The sequence below is a fragment of the Rhynchophorus ferrugineus genome, unplaced genomic scaffold (assembly GCF_030347505.1).
Source record: "Rhynchophorus ferrugineus isolate W39M unplaced genomic scaffold, kcgeb_rfMv2 rfM3, whole genome shotgun sequence".
NCBI lineage: Eukaryota > Metazoa > Arthropoda > Insecta > Coleoptera > Curculionidae > Rhynchophorus > Rhynchophorus ferrugineus.
Window position 1 is genome coordinate 14,071,018 of NW_027472582.1, and position 26,495 is coordinate 14,097,512.

Consider the following 26,495-nt stretch of genomic DNA (forward strand, 5'->3'; position numbering starts at 1 on the left):
GTAAAAACACACTATTTACGTGCTAAAAAACATAAACAATGATAAGACTTTCGTCCATAAATTGTTTGCGAAAATGCTAGTACATAATATCGTATTTATGTAGTACTATTCTATAACAAAAATACTATATAACATAGACTGATAATGAAAAATGTTTAAACGATCAGTGGCTCTTAGTTAAACTACAGTAAGCAATGTAAAGAAGTATTTGTTTTTTTTTGTTATTTTAAGATTTATTTCAAATGAAATAAAAATTATTTAATCATTTGTCACCAATTAGTCATACATGGCCCTGTTATTATTAGACCCAAATTATTTCAAAACAGCATTAACCTACAAACTATAAAAAAATACTATTGATCCAAACAGTGGCCTGATAAAACAAAATAATACTATTGATTGAAATTTTAATTTGATTTTACTTTTACTGAAGGCTCCAGTTGTGTTTTATCTTGTTGATATTAGTTGAAATGTGAGGATTCTGGTGTAGAAAGCTATAAATCGAGTCCTAATTAACTTCCACTTCTACGAAAGAGAGCCCAATACACCAAATAAATTAAAAAATTTCTTTATATATAACGGTCATGTAATATTGATCCCTCTCTAACCCATTTTTAAGGACGAACAATATCAAACCAACGATAAAAAATACTATTGAATCCAACCAGTGATCCGATAAAACAAATGAAGTACTATTGATTGAAATATTTAATTTGACTCTTGCTGAAGGCTCCAGTTGTACTAATTCATCATATATTATGGTATATTATCATATACCATAGCGTTATTTATATTTATCACTAAAAGCAATATTATCTATAGTTCAGCTGTCACAAGATCCTTACAGATTTTGGCAGGAAACTTGAAGACCATTACCACCGTATATGCATTATCATCGACATACTAACTATTAGATAATATCAATAAATTATTTAAGGTCTCAAAAAACAAGAATACATCAGTTTAGTATAATTATCAAAAGTGGGTCGATATGATAGCTGAAAAAGTAAAATATTGAATCTAGAAAACATATAAAAAGCACCTAATTTTACTAAGTAGACGAAAGAATAACAATGCATATTATAAATTGGCCTCATCCACAGAAAAATATACAGTTCGAGATTTTATCACTTATAATAACATCCGGTTTTATGTTTAAAATGAATTGTTGGGCTAGCTCTGGCAGTAATTGTTTCAAGGACAATTTATCGTTTAAATAGTGTGCCAGTTCCTGGTGAGAGTTTACTATCAGTAACATTAGATTAAGTTGATTGTCTTTCTCTTCATTAATACCGTTAATTAAATTTACTGTTTTACAAGATTTAAAACATTAAACATAGTATCTTTTTAATGTATATAAAAACTGTAATTGTCACGTGGTATTTGCAAGTAAAACTATCGAGAAAATGTATGATTTTCCGAACTAGTGATGTTCTATAATTAACTTTAATGTCCAGTTAAGCAGATAATTTAATCATTAATTAGATAATGAGTGGATATAGATCAAAGCTTCATAGAATTATAGCCTAATTAGGACTAAAGATATATCAAAATTTGTAATGGTTTATTTCAATTTTTGTTATAGTATAAATTAATAAATGCTGTCGATTGGAAACTACATTTTTCAATAGTTAAAACAATTTTTAGATATTATTACTCTCAACATTATCATACCTAAATAGAAATGAATGCCTTGTCAGAGTTAATATATCTTTTCCGATTAAGAACAACTTCTAGTAGTAAGGACATGAGACGTATTTTTTTTTCAACGTCTTCTAAGTTAATTAACATGACACCCTAGTTTTCAAATAGTTCTTTCGTTTTTGTTGAAATATTTCCAATGATTAATTCATCCTAACATTTCATAATTTCATGTGATGAATTCTCCTTTTAGTCCTCATGAATGTGTAACCTAACGATTAAACGTAAAATACTTCATTTTCATATTTCTATGGATTAGCCAAATATTCTCCACCTTTCACATCAAAACCACCATCTTTCGAACATCAAAAGTGATACCCACAATTAATTTTAAATAAAGCATACTCCGCATAAACGCATTCATGAACATTTTACGGAAAATAATAATAATGTGTATTTTTTCTCTTAAAAAAACGTAAAAGTCTCCTTTTACCAACTATGGCTTTATCTGGACTGGACCTACAGTTTAACATAGGCTCTGAACCACGATCCTCGGAATTGAGCCTACCAACTGGCGAGTGACTAACTTAAAAATCATCCCAGACGACATCCGGCCTTACCCAGCCTGTTTACTGGCGTGACTGGGATCATTTTCCTAGTCGGATTTTGCACTCTTGCCTCACAATCACAAACATAAATTAACGACCACGTTCCACCAGGATTCGAACCCACGACTATCGCAACAGTAGAAGGACCGTCCTGTCGCCTTTACCATTGCGCCAACCAAGTCGGCTTTTTATTTAGTATAATGGAAATAATATGTATTGTTATATATATGTGGTGAAAAAGTTAACTATATTTTCTATGACTAACATATCAGCGTGAACAATGAACTTAAATAGTCATTACTACTATAGCTGCTTATATTTTTTACAATAGTTGTATCTGACAGTTACCAAAAATGACTCATAACATTTGTTCTAAATATAAACACATCTTTGTTGTATTTCAGAAAGAATTACAGATAAGAAATGAATAATCAATTTTTATAAGATTTCAGCATCATCGGTGCCATGACAATAAAAGAATGTAATCATATGATCAGATTAGATGATTATTAAAATTAAATTGATTGTTACATGACTAATATTGGAATGAGAATCAAGAATTTCATTACAAAATTCGATACATGATTGGACTATTTTGAGCTGGCTCCATGTAACAACGTAAAACGAGTTCATCAGATTATAAAATAAGCTATAATTAACATAGAGATCAGAGTTATGTATTGCTTAATTAATTGGCTTTAACTACATTCATTATCTTGAGCTCCAATAATTTACTGACCACATTATTACCTTAAAATATTTTATTTGTATAATAGTAAGTATATTACCTTTTTATATTGTTGCGTACTATATTATTTACTACATAATAAACATATATATGAATACATAGAATATTAAATAACACATACATTAATATTATCATTAAAACAAACATAAAACAAAAATACTCTCTAAATCTGAAGATCATTGTCTACCCACTCCATAGATTTAGTGTCAATACGTAAGTGCCGGCTTGGTTGGCGCAGTGGGAAAGGCGACAGGATGGTCCACCTACTGTTGCGATAGCCGCAGGTTCGAATATTGCTGGGGCATGGTCGTAAAGTTATGTTTCTGATTATCCTAGTTAAAAATGTAAAATCCGACAAAGAAAATGATCCCATTCACGCCAGTAACCAGGCTGGGTAAGACCAGAATTCTTCTGGAATGATTTCTAAGTTGGTCATTCGCCAGTCGGTAGGATATAATGCCGAGGACTGTGGTTCGGAGCCCACTTTAAACAGTAGGTCCAGTCTAGATAAGCACTAGTTGGTAAAAAGGAAACTTTAAAATATTTTTAAAAAATTGTGAAGTGTACGTATACGAAATATAGTAACTAAATAATAACAACTAAATATAGCCACATTATTACCAATATTTTACCATTTTTATATGGAAGTGGAGTCTTTCCTCATATCTTGTATACAGTTACCATCAGGGTGCGTCCACAAGACTTCCCAAAACTTTATTTTAAAATACTTGTATTATGTTGGTATTACTTCTCGCGAAGCATCCCTATAACTGAATTCCATATATACATAGTAACATATATGCTTGTACAGCAGCAACTTATTATGTACGGATAACTGTTCTTATAATTATATAATTATATCTCCCATATAATTATATGGATTTTCTTCTATATAATTAATACCTTTTTACGTTCAAAAAATAAAATGTTGCGTCAAGAGTCAACGTATCGCTTAGAACACTTGCCGTCAACCATACAGGGTGAATTGTAGTTGAAAACTCCGCAAGGTCCATGTATCATGTGTTTGGTAACTACTACATGCAATTTTGGGTCAACTGTGGGATAGTGGGCATGAAATTATCCTGTATAATATGTGTAGCGCCAAATGATGTCATCTGGAAACAGCTATTATATTTCTGAATGTTAGCCAAGAAGTGCTTAGAATCATTTCCAATTCCAGAAACTAAAGAGCGTAAAAGATCTGGTGGTGGTACCAATTGTGACAGTTTTACTTTGCCTCAAGCACAACATAATCCAGTAGATTCACCACTGTATTTTAACACCTTGCAATATTTACAAATTATTGTCATTTCCCCAATTGTTACCGATTTGTCGGCACAATAATCTATTGCCGCATCATAGTGGAATGCAGCTCATTCCAAGATCACAGGAGCACTGTGTCTGCGGAATCGCTCAATTTCATTATGTCGTGCCAGCTGTTGTTGTGTTTGATGTGCACGAACTCGTTACACTCTGAGCCTATCTACTTCATTGTCACTCTCTACAGAACGGAATTCTGACATAGCAATACGACTATTTTCTTGATCTGTCTCTCTCTGATCATCAATGCGGTTAGCACGTGAGGTAGCTGAGGTCGTGCACGTGAGTGAGGTCAAATGTGCTAACACATTTGATTGACTGCGACGACCTCAGTCAGGTCTTTATACTATACAAAAAGATCAAATTTTAATTATCCTTATTTATTAAATTATTTAATTGGAAACTAAAATAACTTCAACTTACCCATCAGATTACTACGCCTTTAGAACAGTAAATATAATATAAAATTGTAAAATTAATTACAAAAACAATTAACAGCTCTGGTTTTAATTCAAATTATATTATTTTATTTAACAACAATTTGTATATATTTTCATTTTTCATGTTCTCTTTTATAATGTAAAAGTATTATTTTAATTTAGGAAATACATGCCTTACTTGTAGTAAATTAATTTGTAAATTAAAATCGTACTAAGCATATCTAATGTAAGATGTGATTAATTTTTTAAAATATCTGCAGTGTTTTTAATATATCATTCTAATGCATATATTATCACATTTAAAAGATAAATCATTAGTCTTATAATTGCTTATAAAAATAGTTATATTCTTAAACAAATATTATTCAAAATTGCAATCAAATATTTCTTTATATTACAAATGATTCAAAAATGTTTGTTTATATTAGGTTGGGTACATTAATTGAAACATCTCATTAATCTTTAAGAGACAATAATTGGGATTTGTAATATATTATGATATTTATACCCAAAACTCAATTATTTTACCACTTTCCATGTAGGGTCCACGTCACAATGTATACCAAATCTGTTCATTAGTATCAAAGATTATACCTAGTATCCTATAACTATCTTATGGTAAATTTTGGAAAAATATTTTTACAATAATATGCATTCAACAAAAAAAACTGTTATTTACTCTCAACTTTTATAGTAACTTCACATTAATTGAATCAAAAATGATAAGTAATAATACTTTACTTCAACAATCAAAGTCGCAAGACAATGTAAAATGCAAAACTAACAATAAACAAATCAACGTCTTTGAAATTAACAAGAGCAAACGCTTGTTCGTGGAAATAACCCAAAGACAAGGAATATATACAACTAATCAAAGTATATTTAGTATTGAACACATTCTATTTTATTCAATTTTATTTAATTAAATATTTAATACATCAAAATGATGGCTTCAATCCATACCATTTTCACGGTACTGTATAAATAAAGGAAATGCAGCTCAAGGCTTATTGCTCGCTATCGGATTTTTGAAATAATTTTATATCTGAATATTTATTCTTGAAATAGACCTTCAAAAATGTTTATGGCTTGTACCAATGCATTCGTCAAATATTTTTACTACTGGCTGAGTACGATATCTTCAACTAATGCAATGTTGTTATTTTTAGCCACATTTTTATTTCTGGTTTATAGATAAAAAGTTATTTTTAAATTCAAATTAGGAATACTAGTGAACCTTGATAAAATGCAAACCAAGAATATTATTTTAATACTAAATATTTTAGACCAATTTGCATTATTTATCTTACATGTTATGTTTTCAACTTTTGTCATTATTAATTCATTCAACACTCAGTCGCTAGAAATGTGGTATTAACTAATTTAATTCCTAATTTTATATCCCATAAATAAGCATTAATTAAATTATTTATAATCCACTTTGTTAATTCGTTATATTCTCGATTTCCTGTATTTTAAACTTTTTGCTATAATTCATTGATTCTAAGGAATCAAAAGAGGACAACTGGCTTTCTCAGTTGCAATTCCATTCAACCCAGCACTGAAAAGTCAGAGCGAAGGAGTCATATTGACTTTGTCAAAAAGCATAAGCGATAGAAGAAAATATTCTGACGACTTATTAAATGGTATCCATTGCAAGTTCTTTTGGAGATAATCATTTTTGAAGTACTATGGGGCGTTAACGATACTCCTGAATACTTTGTTGTGAAAGCATTAAATTACGTCCAAATTATTCTTCTTGGCGTAACTCTATATTTTGATGCCATATGTTCATAAGGATTTGTTTATAACGTAGTTATTATTTTAATTAAAAACACGACAGAATAATTTTTCTGCACTACAATCAGGGCATGCCAAATGAGTCTTACCATACTCGCACTATTCTCCAGAATTTGCTCCTTCTGACCACTACTCGTTATAATCAATAGCATATCAGATGTCCACATATAAATATTTTAAAAAATGTATCGGTTCATAGTTGCATCTAAAACTCCAAATCTCTTGCTCCAAAAATACTTCAAATTATAAGATTGGTTAAAAATAATTTCTATTTTTTTTTAATAGATGAATTTAAAGTATTTATAGTGATACTTATTCAATGAAGCCCTATCATAACGCGCTTGAAAGGTAGTGATCTTTTTAAACACCCTAATCAAAAGACAAGTCTAAGTCAAAAGTTAATATAAGCTTTGAAAATGGAGATTATCATTTTCGTGATATGTTGCTTTTTAATTCCAAAAAGGGAATGTGCTGCGCAAGCACATCGAAAATTTTGTGGTTTTATTGCTTGAGTGAAGGTCGGAATTATCATAAGTACAAATTCGTCCAAGCACACTACCCTGCGGTACAATCACATAGATTTACACATTTTTTAAAAGTTTTTATTAATTACATCTGTAATATCATGTATTTGATCAACTGTTGACTTTGAAGAGCACAAAAAAAGTGAAATCGACTTTTTCCTCAACCTAGTAGTAGCAATACAATAAGCAATATTCTCAATAATATCAAGCCCATTAAATAATTTTTAAGGGTTTACAATAGATGGTGCTATACGTAATTAAATCGCATCTTGTACATTTCTAACAATATTGAAAACTCACTGGCAGGTCTCACTTTTCAGTATATTCGATAAAGTTTGAACAAGAAATGTTTGAGTAAACATTTGCCGGAAGTTTTCCTGTTTTATTTCGACTTGAAGAAAAGGCGGCTGAAGATCATCAAATTATGTTTGAAGTTTATGACAACCATCGATTTCAATATCGAAATACTGGTAACGACGTTTTAAAAATGGCGATTTTGACATCGAAAACAAGAAGTGTCCTGGAGAGCCAAAAAAACACACGACGACTGGAAAGTATTACTCGATGATAATCCGTCTAAAACGCAAGAAGAATATGCAGAATTGCTGGAAGTAAGACAAGAAACCATTTCCAATCATTCGAAGAACATGAGAATGTTCCAAAAGCTTGTGACATATGATCTGAAACGAAAATATATTGAAAGGCATTTAGTCATGTGTGAAATACTTCTTCAAGGTCAATGTCGGAAAGGTTTCTGGCATGGTATAGTTACTGGTCTTGAAAAATGAATCTATTACAATAATCCAAAGAGAAAAAAATATGGGGACAATCTCGTCATGTATCAAGATGAATTGCAAAGCCGAATATCCATGGCACCAAGCTAATGGTCTAATGATGTATTTGAGGGAATATAGAGTTTGGTGTGGTACACCGTAAGCTTCAAAAAGCTAATGAAGTGCATGAGGATCACTACAATTAATGTGCTTGAGCTGAGCACTGCGCGAAAAATGGCCGAAATACGAAGACACAATAATATTATTCTTTAGCATAACAACGCTCGACTACATGTTAAAAAAACGCTGAAAACATACTTCGAAACACTCAAATGGGAAATGCTACCCTACCCACCGTATTCTCCGGACCTTACTCCTTCTGATTACTACTTATTCCGACATATGACTCGCGACCTACTTGGGAGCGTTTCACTTCTGACGAATAACAGGGCAAATGAAAAGTCCCCGGCCTGCCATAGTAAAGCACATTTTTTTGGCAAAATTAGTTTTTTTATTCAACATAATTCCCTTCAAGGGTGATTCACTGATTATAGCGACCCTCCAACTTTTCAAAACCATTTTTGTAGTACGATTTGTCCTTGCTTCAAAATAGGCCTCACTTCCAGCGATCACTTCTTCATTCAACGAAAATTTCTTCCCAGCGAATATTCTTTTGAGATCTGAGAACAGGAAGCATGAGGAGGCAATTTGAAGCCCAATTCATGGATTTTTGCCATCGTTTTCACTGACTTGTGACACGGTGCATTGTCTTGATGAAGCAGCACTTTATTTTTCTTCAAATGCGGCCGTTTTTCGGCGATTTCGTCCTTCAAACGGTCCAATAACTCTAAATAATAGTCGCTGTTGGCGGTCCTTCCTTTTTCAAGGTAGTCAATAAAAATTATTCCATGCACATCCCGAAATATAGACGCCATAACCTTGCCAGCCGTCTGTTGCGTTTTCCCACGCTTTGGAGCGGGTTCATCTTGTGCAGTCCACTCGAATGACTGTCGATTGGACTTCGGAGTGAAATGATGGAGCCATGTTTCATCCATTGTCACATATCGACGTAAAAACTCGGGTTTATTACGCTTGATCATCTTCAAACACTGCTCCGAATCATAAACTCGTCGTTGTTTTTGGTAAAAATATGCGTGAATGATATGATATACACGTTCAGTTGATATCTTTAGAGTGTTTGCTATTTCATTCCATTTCAATTTACGGCCATTCAAAATCATTTTGTGGATTTTTTTAATGTTTTTGTCGATAACAACCTCTTTTGGGCGTCCACTGCGTTCACCGTCTTCGGTGCTCAGTTCATCATGTCTAAACTTAGCATGCCAATCCTTGATGGTTGATTTTCCTGGGGCAGTGTCCGGAAACTCGGCATCAAACCAAGTTTTTGCTTCAACTGTATTTTTTCCCTTCAAAAAGCAATATTTAATCAACACGCGAAATTCCTTTTTATCCATTTTTTTCATAACAAAAAAAGTTACTTCACTCACAATGCTATAATTCACAAACAGTATCATCCGACAGCTGTCAAATTTATACACGCATCTTTTGAAGGTTAGGTATAAGTAAAAAACATATAGATTTAATTCTAGTAGCGCCATCTATGTGTCAGGTCGGTGACTTTTCAACTGATCTGTTATACCAAAACATGAGTCGATTCGTGGATAGTTCTTTCGAGATGAAATCCATAAATTGCCTGAAAATATGAAAAATCGATCGAAAATATTTTAAATAAAATGTATCGTACCGATTTTTTGCAATAAATGTGAAACTAATATAATATTTCAAATTACATATTACATATTACATGTTATTGCCACTGTTGTTGAATTACACAATAAGAACCAATTGATTATTTTTTTACTCATCTAATATTACATAAGAAGTATGTATAAGAAGTATATATAAGTTTCTGACATCCGTTGTCACAAAACTTGGTAATAAAATACTGCTATTATCAAAACACTGATATTTAAACAATCACGTCCAGCATCAGTCCGTTGCGCTCGCTGTTTACTACCCAGATTGAAAATTGCCAGTCGTCAGGACGCCGCATTTTGTTTTAACAAATTTTAGTGTATTTTCCGCTGGCGCTCAGCTAACAGCACATGCGGGACTTTGACCGTAGTCAGGAGACTAACGAAGTGTCGTTACGGATGATAGTGAGAAACTGTCTTCAATGGATGCAGAACTTATTTGTAAGTGAAATTAAATCACAAGTTTTATGATTACAAAAAAAATAGACTTAATAAGACCAATTTAAATTTTAAATTTATTTTCTCCTATCAATAGTCAACATTGTATGACTTACTTATTGTGAGTTTAATTTTTTTTGTTTCTTTTATTCCAATCTAATAATTTTATTAAAAATGATTATTTTATTACATTAAAACCATTTTGTATTCGATATTTTGTTTTATATTTCTACATTCGATATTATGATAATGTTGTCATAAATATAAGTATATTGGTAATATTCTTTCTAAAGATATATTTCAAATGAATATTGGCATTGAGTTTTGTTATTCATGTTATAATACATTGTATGGTCTCGAAATTCTTGCTGGTCTTTTGCCATCACTATATGATTCTTTATAATATACTGAAAATCATCACTAGCCACTATAGTTCCCCATCTTTCAAACCTCATTTGAATTGTGTTGAGGAAAGTGTTTACAAGTCAAACTATGAGAATTCATAAATACAAATACTAATAGGTCAATATCTGGTAAATCTGACGGTTTAGTCAGAATTTAAGCCTTTTTCGGAAAGTTTTATAAAATATGACGAAGCTTTGATATGGTTAAAAAATTACTTTACCATTATAATATAAAATAATTAAAGTGCTTTGAGCTAGCTCGTAATAAACTATACCTAGCTATTGTAGAGCAAGAAGCTTCATCTATATATCTATTTTATATTTATAGCTATCGAAGCATAAAGTCTCATTTTATCAAAAATATTCCTTTCTTACAATAAAACACCTCTACATACGTAGAAAGACGAACTCTCACAACTATAGATAACTGTTGAAGAACCATTTTTAAATAATTCCCAAGATTTTATTTACACTTTGGAGTTTCTTTGTTGCATCTTACATTAGATACGCTTAGTAGCATTTCAGCAGTTCATACTCATAAACTCACATTACTCAATAAATTTCCTGTCCGACCTACAATTTTTTTACTTTTCGTATTTGCTCTCAAATTAAACTTTCATCGGTTACTATACACTCAGATAGCAATATATCTGGGTCACTTCTGTAGTAGTAGATCTATAATTCTTTATACATCAATATAAGAGATATGTTCGCCTCTCAGCTATAAAAAGCGCCCATAATAGTCGACTCGCTTTTTTTTTTTGATGTGATCAAACGCAGTACCACTCACACAACTTCTGTTTATAATTTTCCAGAAGGTTCTAGTTATTAAACTTCTTTTGTACTCTCTGATAAAATTTTGAACATTCGGCATCATCAGGTTTAGTATGTTGGAATGTTAAAACTTCTTTCATTGAAGTTTCAACGAATAATAATCTTAAAATATTCTTGATTATCGATAAATAAAATTATTATTGTATTTAAAAAGGGTATAATAGTTAAATAGTTGATAAAATTTGATTGAGAATATAGGATTCGAATATTTAGTGGTCATTACTGCAATCTTCTTTATAATCAAGTCAAATATATACACAAAATAAGTAATATTCCTTATTTTATGACTATATAAAATATAAAAATATTTTAAATAAAGTCTCCTTTTACCAACCATGGGTTTATCTGGAGTGGACCTACAGTTTAACGTGGCCTCCGAACAACGGTCATCAGCTTTAAGCCTACCGACTGGCGAGTATTCAACTTTAGAAATCATCCCAGAAGACATCCCGTCTTACCCAGCCTGGTTACTGGCGTGACTGGGATCATTTTCCTTATCGGATTTTACCCACCACCATACCCCAGTAGGATTCGAACCCGCGGCTATCGCCTAACAGTAGGAGGACCGTCCTATCGCCTTTACCACTGCGCCACCAAGCCGTCTAAAAAATAATTTTACATCATTCATAAAAAAACTTTTTATTTTTCAATGTAATAGAATTATCTCTTTCCTTTTCTTTTCCCAAAGAAAGTTCAAGAGGGAATATGTACATCTCTCTCTCACTTATGGCACGATTGAAAAGAAAAAATTTGGGAGTATACGTTTAAATGAAATAGAAATAAACCAATTACTTCTATTATAAAATGTCATTGTTAATTTCCAAATATTAAAATACGGTAAACTCTATTTGGGATCATTATTCCATCCCTCTTTTTCACACTTCCACTTGCCAATTTAAAATTATTTAAAATAAACTGATCTATATTTTACAGCACAGAAAACACTTGTCTCCCTCCTTTCCTCCAAAAATTAATATGAGAAAGAATTCGTGCATAGAAAAATAGTCGAACATTTGAATGAAATAGTAATTACTATTTTCGGTCGCTAGTTTTTTGACTACCGACTGTTTCCACTTTTTCAGTCGATAGTACCAACGCTAATGTTTATGAAATGATTTGGTTTCTGCGATATTTACCAACTAAAATAATAAAAGCAAAGAAATGTTATTTCACTAAAATCTCACATGGATCTATAAACAGTGATGCCATCTCTGTCCCAGAAGCTTTTATGGTTCTGTGCTATTGCTACACACATTGAAAATTAAAATTTTAGTAAATTATGTATTATTATAAGAACTCAATAATTATAATACTGATAGTGATTATCGTGTGATTGTTTACTTTATTATAAATAATATGTTAATAACTGATGCATAATAACAGTATAATGCAACAAATGCGTTATAAATAACTCTTTCCTTGCAGCACTAAATATAAAACAATGATTCTGACCATGACACATCCATAAAGAACCTTAATATTTTCAACTTAATTTCATCATATTTTTTATACAAAAACACAGCAAATATTAACTATTCAAATAAAGTTTGAACGTCCGTGGTATAAAGGAAAGTTCAAATAATGCATATGAAATGAATGGAAAATATTTCAGGATGTATTTTGAACATATTCACTTTTCGAGTCTTATGTTTGGTTTCGTTAAGTTAATAAAATGTTAGTTGATCGATCAAATAATTAATCTTCTAATAGATATTTAATCTACTTTTAAATTTGAGTTTTAAAAATGTTGTAAACTTACTACGATGAACAACAAAATGTGGCAAAAATCAGTAAATTTTTTTTAGAAAATCAGTTTTTAAACATTGACATAACATTCGTGACAGTAGCCTTTATTTTGGATAATGGAACAAGTTGGGAGAACAAATATATTAGTTACGTATTTTTTTTCGAATGCTGTAAACTAAGATTCTTAACTCGCATAGTTAATTAGAAATGCTTTCTTATAACCCCAAAATTTTAACAATACTTAGTTATTATCGTTTTAAATAACAGTTGTGATCAATTGTACCAGAAGGTCCAGGAAAAAAACTTATTAGTATGATATCCAAATAGCATCTACCGAATGTATAAAGTTGTAACCAAATTATGCTCGGCCAAGTCACCAGAGGTCGCAACACCTAATTATTACTTTTCTTATTATATTTCCGTCCTCCAGATGTTAAACACAAGTGATAGTTTAGAAAAATAGTGACATTTGCTGGCATAATATATTGTACGGAATTTTCTTGAAATTTGCTTTGGCACATATACTTTTTACACTATATGGGTTACAACTAGGAACTCCATCTTTGTTAAACAGTGGTCTACCACATTTGGGTCTATAGTGGTCTGGTCTAAAATGTAAAAAGCTAACCATTCTATGCGTAGATTAATACTCATGAGAAAATCCTTTAAGTTTCTCATTTTTTACCTTATTAAGCTAATTCTGGCTTAAAACAGAACTTTTGGGAACACGATGAATTTGTTAGAACCTTTACATTCTCGAAAAGAACATTTTTTATTTATATTTAAACTATATCAATGGATAAACACATATAAAATAATATCAGTATAAAAAATTATAATTCATAATACATAATATATTAATATATTGAAACCAAAGCAATAGATAAAATATAACGTAAAGGTTTCTCTAAAATAAAATTAAATATAAGATAAGAAATTAGATAGAATACTGTAAATGAATTTCATGTAAATAATGAAAAGAGTTTTCAGATTTGTAGGTATGTTATGTCTAATTCGAATAGACCGTAGAGCCTCACATGATTGTAAAACATGTCGGACTGTTTTTAATAGTCCACAATAATCACACAACCGAGGAACATCGCCAGTCATAAGATATGAATGTGAGAACTGTTTAACAGTACCTGTTTATACCTATTAGTAGATAATGTCATAAAAGTAAAAAAATCTCGATTTTATTGGTAATAATGGGATATAGATCCTTATAATATGGAAAGTTAGGAATATATGTACCACTTAGAGTGGCTTCTTTAGCTGCTTTGTCTGCTCTCTCATTACCATCTATGCCCACATGACTGGGAACCCAAATAATTGATATTTTTCTTTTCCGTTCAACAAGATTGTGATAGATGTTATAGATACCAACGATAATAGCTCAGGGAATCAGTACAAATCAACCAATCGCCAGACTCAACCTCCAATACAATCTGTAGAGCATTCCAGATGGATGTTTATGAAGTTTGTAAGTTTCTATTCTAGAGGATCCAAAAACAGCTGCGCCTACTCCCTCGGGCGATTTGGAATCATCCGTGTACAAAACTTAATAGCTTAGATACAGCGATAGAAAAATTATTATTATCGCATTTATTTATTATCAAACTTCAAAAGCTTACTATTATATAAAACCTTCGTGTCTCGTGATTTGACATTTCTGTTTGACAGTAATCATTAATAAATTATTACAGAAAGGATATCGCTATGTTATGACAAAGTTTACATGTTATGGAAATGTATGTTAAAAATTATTCCGTTAGCCAAAATTACAGGAATTTTATGAATTTGTAACATTTTTATTCACAGTCACGTATGTCGGATATTATTTTTTATAAACAAAACACAATTTTTAATAATCTTTTTTATTAGTATTCTGTTTCGATAAATTTAAATAGCCTTATCTACATAAATAAAACCAATAATGTATAAAAACCACAGTTCGTGTATAATAACAATGCGTATTAAATCATTAATACGTATCCCACGCATTCTACAACTAAATAACAATATACTGTATGTTGTTAATGGTCAGATTAATTTTTTATTGCGTCACAAGAATCCTATTAATCCCGACAAGCATTATTTTTATACTTTAATTAAAACAATAATCTAATAGAAAATCTTTGTTCTTCTTAAATTTTCTTATTTTAACATTTGTCTTGATTGATAAATTATTTGAAATATTGATGCCATACAATTAAAAGCCATATAAAATAGTTTCGTTCACCAAGTTTACATAAATTTTATATTTTTTTAATATTTTTTGATTAGCCTGTATAAACAAGCAGATATTACAAATTTGGAGTGATAATAAAATATTTTGTAACAAAAAAATTGAACCGACTTCAATAAAATAAATAAGGATCTCATTGAAAAGTAAAACTAATCAAATATAGATTTGTAACACAAACGAAAAAGGTTTTAAAAAAAAATATGTACATAATAATCGTTGTAATAACTAAATAAAAATAAACAAAAGCCTTATTTCACCTATCTGTTACACGTATTTTATATTCTACTATATACATACAATATAGCTTAATACCTACCTAAACCTATTTATCTATTTACAAAATTATTTTAAGTACTACCAACTGACCACTTTGAAGTCAGTGGCCAGCAACAAATTAGATTTATTCTGTTTCTAATTTAATTTTGTGTATATGTCACAAATTTATATTATTATTTTTGGCTTTTTGGGCTTTTACACTGAACTACTTCCAATTTTCGGTCACATCAGTTCAGCAATAATATTATACCCAAATATCTGATTATTTTAGATAAAAAAAATACTTTGTAAACGCCTTTGAAATTTGAGGTTTTCCCTCAATTTCCCTCCCATCTTATTCTGACTTGATTCCACTGGGACCACCTCAGAAGTGCACTCTTTCGACAAAAAAAAATAATTTTGAAAATCGGTCCATAATTGACGGAGAAATCGGCGAATTTGTTGTCATATTTTTACATATTATAGATATCATTAGCCGTTAGTTCTTTAAAAAATATTCAAATGACATATGTTTTACAATATTTTCATAAATGTAAATATAAATGTCAACAATATCGTTCAAAAAAATATTTATTTGGCACTAAAATGTTTTCAAGATATAAATTGTTGCTATTTATAGATGTTACATAATTTTTATAAACTAAATTTATAACAGAATTTATAATAACTTTTTCATTGTCATTCTATTTTAAGGAATTGAAATAACACTATCTAAATATAACCAAGACATACAAAAAGCATTATTCTTATGGTTTAATTAGAACAATAATCTCATATAAAATCTTTCCTTTTTTTACAGTTTTCTTCACTAATCATTGATGCATTTTTTGGAAGATTGGCGCTATAGAAATAAAAGTGATTAAAAAATAGTCCCATTCACATGAATTTTGTAATGTTTTGATATTTTTGAATAAACAAGCCGATATTTGGATTTGGAGTGAGAACAATCCTCAAACATATACCAACCATCATTGAACCCAGAAAAATAGATCATTCGCTGTGTTTTTTTACATATTACAGATATGATTAGCCCTTATATCTCTAAAAGTGATTCTAACAATATATATCGGACATTATTTCCATAAATGTAAATATAAATGTCAACAGGATCACCCAAAAAAATATTTATTTGCCACCAAATGGTTTTAAAGGATTTTATCCCCTTTAAAATAAATTTTTACAGAAATAATTAAATTTCCTATTTTTGTTTTGAGATATTACGTAATTTTTAATAACCAACAAAATATAACACAATTTCTAATAAACATTTTCATTGTTATAAATTAAACCAATACTGTATAAAAACCGTAGTTCATATTTAATAACAATATTTATTAAATAGTTAACACATATCCCAAGCATCCCATAAATATATAACAATATACCATATATTGGTGATGCTCGGCACAATTTCGATGAAAAAATTTCAGTGTCATCAAGCTTGTCATCCACCAGCCTCACAACATTCCAAACCGTTTAATTAAAATTCTAAATTGACCGATGAGCGTATATTTAACATTAATAATAATGAAATTCTGTTTACGCGACATTGGTATTCGCGTCTTATTTACCAGATGACATCGTCGTTACAAATAATGCAAGACATAACCTACCCGATACCCCGAGCAGTGATATGATATAATTTAATTGCAATTGCAGTTCCAAAGGATGAGAGACGGTCATTGTTTATGTTTCTTTTTCGGGACTTTTTCGTAACATAAACTGATGACGCGCTGTTTGGTTTCGGTAACGATACTGTAGGTCATGGAGAGAGTCAAAATGATTGTTTAACCGCATAACGGTGATACTGTAGTCCAAATAACATATATTTAAAAGGATATTTAAACAATACATAACTAATAAATAAATATATGCATGCTGGAAATAACTCATGGGGTTTTTTGTTGATAAATGGATGATCAATTGGAAATAACTCACGATCACTGTCTCAAGATGTTACTTTTGTAGGGTTATTTTTAAACTCAGGCCGTAAAACAATATTTATATTTAATAAAACAATATAAGGTAATCTAACATCTTAAATAAATAAAAACAGATATCAAAACAAATGATATAACAACTACTTAGTCAATAAATGGTAAAATAAATAAAGCAAATAAGCGTGCAAGATCCTGATGTCCAGGCGGTCGGCTGATGAAGTTCTGAAAACGTACCTGAGCAAACAATTTTCAATGATAAAGGTGACATTAAAAATATACTTGAAATACGATAGATAATTTTAATGCCATTTAATATTGAAACATAACGACACTGACAGTTAAAATACTAGCAGCTAAATGTAGGGATAATTAATTATGCTGGCTTATCATCATAGTTATGATGTTATGATGTTGTTATTGGATTATCTCAATAAAAGACGATGATAACAGTTGGCAATAACAATGGTGGAATAACCAGGATGGTTAACAACAATTTTAGTCCACAGTAGTCAATAACATTGACGGAAAATCATTATAAAACAGACATGTGCACACGGTACGAAGGGAACTAACGCACAACGTACTGGCTTATGCCCTAACACCTAACAACCTAACAAGAATGGACGAGCAATGAGATCAAACGAAGCATGCACGAGATCCTTCCACTAAGGTTAGGATCGCTAGGATTAAGCTTAAAGCTCCATTAAATAAATAAGCAATAACCTGCTTGGGTACTCAGTTCTCCAGCTTCAACTATGATGAACGTGCAATGCGTATAAGGGAAAATCCAAAAATCACACGCTAGATATGCTGTTACCAAGAGCCAGCAGAAACCACATTCAGTGGCGTTTATGTATACGTTAAGTTATCCATAGATCATAACAACACAACGTAACTCTGACCACTTTCGCGTTAGTTTCTGTTTTATAAAGTAGTTATAATTTATATTTGCAGTTGCAAATATAAAATTATTATCTTTGACTTACCATAATTTAAGATTTATAGGGAACATACGACGATTTGAAGAAATTATAAAATAAAGCATGATAAAATGAATTACGATAAATGGATAAATAAATAACTAAGCAGTGGATAATTAATAGAGAATAATAAAGAGAATTTAATAATCAATAATAAGAGAAAACTAATAATAGAACGTAATTAATGGAACTAAAGTAATTGTAACAGGAAGTAGCATAAATACATAATAACATATTCGTATATTATCTAAATTTTAACACATATAACAAGCACAGAAACTTTATTAATTATTACCTCAATAATACACATGTAATAACGCAGCAAAATGATGCTAAATACTTTAACATCATGTTAGTGTACGGCGTCAAGTTGTTATATTTAACAAAGACCTGCTAAATAATGAATATATTCATGTATACCTGTTAATTTATTCAATTAACCGCAATGTATATTCAAGTAAGCAAAAACGTACATATTGAAACGGCATTAAACGTTAAAAAAATCATACTAGCCTTGAATATATAACTCAATCGTCGGTGGGTAAAAATGGCAAATTCAGTCCGAAAGCTATGAAACTATGAGATTAAGGGGCTATAGTTAATGAGGCCTCAGGATATCAGTTCTGTTCGAGGTGTTATTGTCCTTTATATTTTGTATTTTTTAAAGAAGTAAACAATTACATAATTACAAGAATTTATATGGATATTATAAGCTTTTTAGGGATTCGATCGCTGTAAAAATTATTCATAAAGCATGCGCATTACGTCTCTTTAGCAACTATAAAGCTATTCGTTTAATAAAAATTAGCGTTGGGAACTATCGACTGAAAACAGTCGATAGTCGCAAAATAGTCGAAACAGTCAATAGTCAAAAAACTATCTACTGAAAATAGTAATTACTATTTTCTGACTGAAAACTGATTCTTACTGAATATAGTAATTACTATTTTCAGTCAAACGCACTGTGCGACTGTTCTTTTTTCAATTCGTAATGTCAGGCGAAGATGTACAAATCCTTTCCTGTATAAATTGTTTTGAAATTCAGAGGAAAGGACGGGTACCTATTATGGCCATAAAAACAGTCAAAATATTTTACTATATATCATTCCCAATATTAATCTTTTTACCCTATTACATAACAATCTTGAAAAATATCATACCAAAATGCTATAATATTAATATACAATATATTGTTATTACCAAACAAATCATAAAACTAGATATATTACATATAAATCTATGTAAGCATAAATTGGGTACATTTTTGTCAAGGTCGCGGCTAGGACGACAGAGCCAGAAGGTTAAAAATCAGTCGAATGAAACTAGTAAAACCAAAAATAGTAACTAAAAGTACACGACTGAAATAGTCGACAGTAAATAGTAATAAAATCAATCGGACCGAAAATAGCGACTGAAAACAGTCACTGGTAAAAAGTAGTAAAATCAGTCGAACCAAAAATAGCGACTTTAACAATCGATAGTAAAAAGTAATCAATTACTAAACAGTCCATAGTTCCCAAAATTCATATGTCACCAAGAATTTTTCAGAGAAGAAAAAAATTAGAGGGAGCAAAATATAGCAAATAGTTGGATGTAGAAATAATTCGTATTATAACTCACACAAGCTGCCTTAATTAATGAAAAACGAGATATTGAAATATCGCCATGAACATATCGAATGTTTTGTAGTACTTGTATTTAGACCAACTGCCACAGCACCTTATCGAAACGCATCTGACCACATTTTCTTCAAGTTAGTTACAATACTAGATGTCAGATCTAGAGTTTAAAAGGAGTCACTTAAATCCGTGTTTTAAGTACTTAAGTTATGCATTAACATTAGTTATGGAACCATAGTCTGGAATATTATAGAAAATGCTTACTCTATAGATAAGTTCTGAGAGCAAATGGTTGTATAATATTTCAGTACTCACCGTTCTATTATTGATTTCCATAAAACAATGGTACCAAGCAAGATGTCAATTTTTATGTTAAAAATTGATGAACTGAACTTGACTAACCAGTTGTTGACCATGACCATGATCCATCTTTGTACATGCATACAGAAATTGATATTACCGGGAAAGCATTTTCTGATCATTCATTTCGAATAATCAACACGAACTTATTGTTAAATAATTTTTCCACTCAAATTCGACGCATTCTTGATTATATGATTACGCATTCTTTATAATTTAAAAACCAAATGTATTCACAAGCCCAAGTTATTCTTAAATCAATTATCGAGACCCATAGAATTCAATAATAGCAACATTTTATCACAAGTCTAATATACCCATTCTTTAGAGAACCAAAACAAAATTTTGCATGCCATGGTATAATAAGATATGCTGTAATAAAGATATTTAACGTAATATTCCTCTGAAACTTATCACAAATATCGCTATATATATATATATATATATATATATATATATATATATATATAACGCTTCCAACTAGACCTTCTCACATAGATGCAACAGGTGTATATTCCAGATATTCCACGATCTCGAGCCTTTAGGAACTTTATGGTTTTGGCCACCATAAGGAATTTTCCACCAGGTCCAATTTATTATCCTAAACACTCGTCAACGAGCCGATGTGACACACATTTTGTTAGCCATGAGGTTTCCATATTCCGCGGTACCTTTCCTACAATGACCTGACCTAATCAAACATTCGATACAACACAATATTGTATATTGTCTCAAGTCATAATTTTTTCCCATGTCACGAACACTATGAACAGTTAAATGGTTTAATAAATTAGACCCCTAAACTATACAAAAAGAAGAAACATTATAATTTTCCTAAGCTTAGAAGTACACAATTTTCTTAAATAAGGAACAAAAGAAATGTCAAAACCATCGATTTTTAACCAACTTCAAAAAAGAAGGAGGTTCTATATTCGACTGTATACTTATAGCGACCTTGAGCATGTCGAATTTTACATCGTGGAATAACGGTCTACAAAATACCCAGAAATATAATACCAGATGTTGAACACGGGCGGGGTGCCAACTGGAACCCGACAACGAATAGCTGGCGGCAACCCTGAAACGTTTATCTGGGATATTATTGAAGGGTATTTCGGTCATTCAGTGCTCAACCCTCGTTTGGTTTAGACGTGCCACCATCGACTGCCCAAGCCTCGTCTTCAGGTAACTCCGCTGCCATCCGTTTTATTTATTTGTATTTTCACATTTTTTATTTTGCCAATAAATAACGGTCACATTATGTAAACACCACTGTTTCATTTCGATTTACCTCCATTCACCGAGCCACATCATTTTACCCTACAGTGGTGACCCCGACGTGATCTTTCGCAAAATTGGGTTTGGACTCGTGAATGGAGGGTACGTAGAAAATGGTGTATTTTACGTGACCGTTATATTTTTTTTGTTTCAAAATTTTAAATATTTTTAATTCGATTCCTTTTCAATTTTACCTTCAAGATTCATTTTCATTTTATTCCGATTAATTTCATTATTTCCAATTAATTTTTAAAATTTTTTTTTGTCAAAATTTTTATTTCACAATCTTTTGGAATATTTTTGCATCACTGCTTAATCATCAGCGTCTCGGCTAAACATTTCTTTCGGCGCTATGTTTAAATCATAATGTCTTCCTTCGCTCGCCGTCTCCGTCATACTGACAGATATTTTGATTTGAAAGGCTTTGGGCAGCTTCGGTCGGATACCGTCGTTATTTGTTTTTTCTGAATTAACCTAACGTATGTGACTACAGATTAGTCACAGAGCAGCTCCAGAAGCTAGGTACCTATTGCAGTCACCGTAGACTCGTTATGTCTTCGCCGAAGTACCAGAATTGCTAACGTCTCGTCGTCGAAGAAAATAAGCTACCACGTCGTCGAACAGTCGATCCTCCCACAGCGTCGATTACGGGAGCCCGTCTGAAGAATAGCTTGTTTTCAACGTCGTCGATGGACCACATTCAAGTGCCAAAGCGACGATGATGCAACGGTATCTGTAGGACCGGAAGATATCAACAGCCGTACCAGATCGCAACCGTTTCGAACTATCATGTTTTTCGGGGCCCATTTTGCACAGCACATTTTGTTTCAAATAATTTTATGTAAAATTCTGGCAGGGGAGTATTGTAGCGACCTTGAGCATGTCGAATTTTACATCGTGGAATAACGGTCTACAAAATACCCAGAAATATAATACCAGATGTTGAACACGGGCGGGGTGCCAACTGGAACCCGACAACGAATAGCTGGCGGCAACCCTGAAACGTTTATCTGGGATATTATTGAAGGGTATTTCGGTCATTCAGTGCTCAACCCTCGTTTGGTTTAGACGTGCCACCATCGACTGCCCAAGCCTCGTCTTCAGGTAACTCCGCTGCCATCCGTTTTATCTATTTGTATTTTCACATTTTTTATTTTGCCAATAAATAACGGTCACATTATGTAAACACCACTGTTTCATTTCGATTTACCTCCATTCACCGAGCCACATCATTTTACCCTACATACTTTTATTCGAAAGGGTTGCACTTCCGGGGTGGCCCCGTTGGAACCAATTCAAGATCTGATGAGACGAAGGGGGGAAAATCAAGGGAAACCCTCAAATTTCAAAGGTAAAACGTTTTCACATATTTTTCATCTAAAATAAATAATAAAAAATATTTGTGTACAATGTTATTGCTGAACTGATGTGACGGAAGACCGGAAGTCGTTCAGTACAAAAACCGTTCAATTTGCTTTTTAAACACTAACCATATCATTTGAGAAGCCATAGAAATATTGCAAGCAACTGCTTCTATGGTGTAGTGGTTAGAACCTTCAGCTCACACACGGAGGTCGCGGGTTCAATTCCCTGAATCTGAGTTTCATTATTTTTTAATTTTTAATGAGTTCCTTATATATTTTTTGAAGTTAGTTCAATTTTTTTGTTAAAAATATTTTATAATAGCTAGGTTAGGTTGTTTAACAGTTGTTCGTGTTAATACTTCGGATTTTAAATAACAAATATGGCCAATCAAATACGTACAACCATCTAACCAAAGACTTTTTAAAACAACTTTATTTAAACTTTCAAGCAAATTAAATCCTTCCTAATCTTAAGAATAATCAAAACGAAATTAAATACCGACTATAAAAATAAGCAAAGCTTCAAGTAGTCAGTCAGTTCCGTGCCCCCTTAAACTGACATAATTAATCTTGCTAATGCTGTTTATGAAACTATTATTTCAAGGCAGATTTATTATCTTATTTGTGGATTTCAAACTAGACGATTTGTTATTGCACAGTAAATTTATACTAAAATCGAGGGTAATTACCGTGTTGAATACGAAGAACTACATTGATACGGGTTTTAATTTAAACAATGTGTTGATAAATACGTTACGTGAAAAGATCAAATTATACATTATTTCCAACCACAATACTGTTTTAAATAGAATAAAATCAATCTGTGTACGGTTTTCTCTGTTATGATTATACGGTAGTTTAAAGTAAAGTTTATTTTAAACTGGATATAAATTAAGCAATTACGTCGCGATTAGACAATATTATTGTGCATTAATTTATTTAAGCGATTCTGTTGTTTATTTTAATCGTTTTTATAGTTTCGGCTACTACTATGTGCAAAAATAGCGCTGTTCCTTTTTATTCATCTGAGGTAAATAAAATTGTATCTTAAAATATCGTAAAGCTCTTTATATAAAACAACAACAAGAATTTAACAACTACTTCGAAAACGAAGAAATCAAAGAGGATTACCTTGGAAAGGTTACGTTAACACATTTAATGAGTGGTATATTATGTTAAACTATATAAGAAAGAGGCTATAACATAAGACGATTTGGGGGGAGGAAAGTCGACCATATCTTATTTTTTCTTACAAAGGAGTGATAGGGCATCTTTATAATTCGTAAGATCACAGAAATGCACAAAGCTAAGGTTATACTTTGAAAAAGGCAGGAATAGCAAGTAAATAAAAATAATATAAATTAAAAAATTAAACCAAACCAAAGGCTTATTTTATTTCCTTCAAATTCATATATATATATATCTGGACTGGACCTACTGTTTAACGTGGGCTCCGAACCACGGTCCTCGATATTAAGCCTATCGACTGGCGAGTAATCAACTTAGAAATCATCCCAGAAGACATCCGGTCTTACTCAGCCTGGTTACTAGCGTGACTGGGATCATTTTACTTGTCGGGTTTTACACTCTTGCCTAAGGACAATCACAGATGTTAAGCAATTAAGAATTTAGGACCATGCCCCAATAGCATTCGAACCCGCGACTATAGCAGCAGCAGGACCGCCCTGTCGACTCTCCCTGTACGGCAATCTAGTCATTGAGTCAAAAACTGTCAAAAATCGTCTTACATAATAAATAAATGGCACCAAGTAAGGGAGAAGAAAATTAAATAACCAACAAATAGTTTATTTAATCATGCAATCATACGATCCTTGACAACTTGTTGAAGAAATATGTTCTATGTTCGTCCTTCCAAAAAATATAATAAATTTAATGAATATTTTAATTAACGAATAACTAAATATTAAAATGACTACTTTGTATTAATGTTGTGTAATCATTAATCGTTAAAACATACACCAGTGGAAATAAATTAATTATTTTATTTATTTTTAAACGGCAACTTAACGGTCAATTTGTTCATGAACATTGACGCAAGCAACTCAAATAATTATCTAGTAAATAAGTGTTTTAAACAGTTTTTTTTATAAATTTTAATCATATTCATAGACGTTAGTTTTGGTCTAATATCGCTTTGCCGTTTATCTAAATGTTCTAATATTCAGGTTTGATAAAAATTATTTTTATTATCAATTTTTGTTTAAATTATTATTTAAAATAGGTCATTAACTTCCAATGTATCAATTATTATGAACCAAAACATATTTAGTTAACAATTAATGAATCAAAAATGTTTATGAAGAGATCGATGTATTACATTCATTCATTTGAAAAATTAATGTTTACCAAAAATCGTAAAAAACGTTATATTATAGAGATGTTGGTTTTGCGGTTTACGGTCCATTTTCGAGTATTACTTAGCCTTTCAACTGTACCTCGTATGTTCTTTATAATATGCCATAAGAGCCTTTGTGGCCTGGTTCACATAACTTTTATCCACAATCCCTAAAACCACAATTTAACTAAAACATAACATATATACAACTTGGGACTAAAGTCCCATTACCATCTTGATTGACTATAACTTTGCGCAAGGAAAATATAAGTCAGTTTGGTTTTCATAAGAACTTTATTTGGTCTTTACTTTTTTTTCATTATGATTGAAAAATTATATTGGCTAAATGGTGACTGCGATTCGCTATACAACTTTCGGCTCTTTTTAAGGCATTTTTCATGACATCCTGCAACACCTGAGGCTGAATTTCTCCAATTTCCTGATGAATATTTTCTTTAAGATGTTGAATCATTTTGAAGCTTATTCACATAAATTTTTGATTTAAAAAAAACCCATAAGAAAAAACCTGGTGATGTTAAATCCGGAGATCCGGCTAGCCATGCTAAATCGCCACTTCGCGAAATTAGTCTTCGTGGAATAACGTACTTCAATAATTGTTGAACGAGCTGTGTGTACTGTGGCCCCATCTTGCTGAAACCACGTGTCCTCTAGTCCTTGCTCCTCTATTTCAGGCACAAGAAAATTTCGAATCATGTCTTGGTACTGTTCAGCAGTAACAGTAACTGTAACATCTTGGTTATTTTCAAGAAAATAGGGACCAATGATGTTTCCAGCATGAATACCACACCATACAGTAGTTTTTAGTGGATGCAATGAGGTTTTATGAATTAATTGAGAATTATGTATTTCCAAAAACCAACTGCTCTGTTTACTGACGTGGCCACTGAGAAGAAAATGGTCTTCATGGCTCATCATCAATTTAGCCGAAAATCTTCAATTTCACCAGACAGCCTTAGGATTGTATTACTGTACTCAACTCGTTAATCAGAATCTCTCGCGCGTAAT

At 31.3% G+C, this 26,495-nt stretch overlaps 1 protein-coding gene across 7 annotated transcripts in view; it reads left to right on the top strand.

The window, feature by feature from the left end:
* LOC143194296 (calcium/calmodulin-dependent protein kinase kinase 1) overlaps positions 1–26,495 on the top strand; it is a 266,228-nt gene that overhangs the window by 199,166 nt on the left and 40,567 nt on the right. Inside the window, exon 1 of one of the 7 annotated variants that reach the window (XM_076400976.1) lies at positions 9,894–10,070. The exons of the other annotated variants lie outside the window; for them this stretch is intronic. Within the exon in view, the coding sequence (XP_076257091.1) occupies positions 10,052–10,070 (19 nt within the window). The 5' untranslated portion in view covers positions 9,894–10,051. Of the gene's footprint in view, positions 1–9,893; positions 10,071–26,495 lie in introns of those variants that run through there. 7 annotated transcript variants of the gene reach the window in all.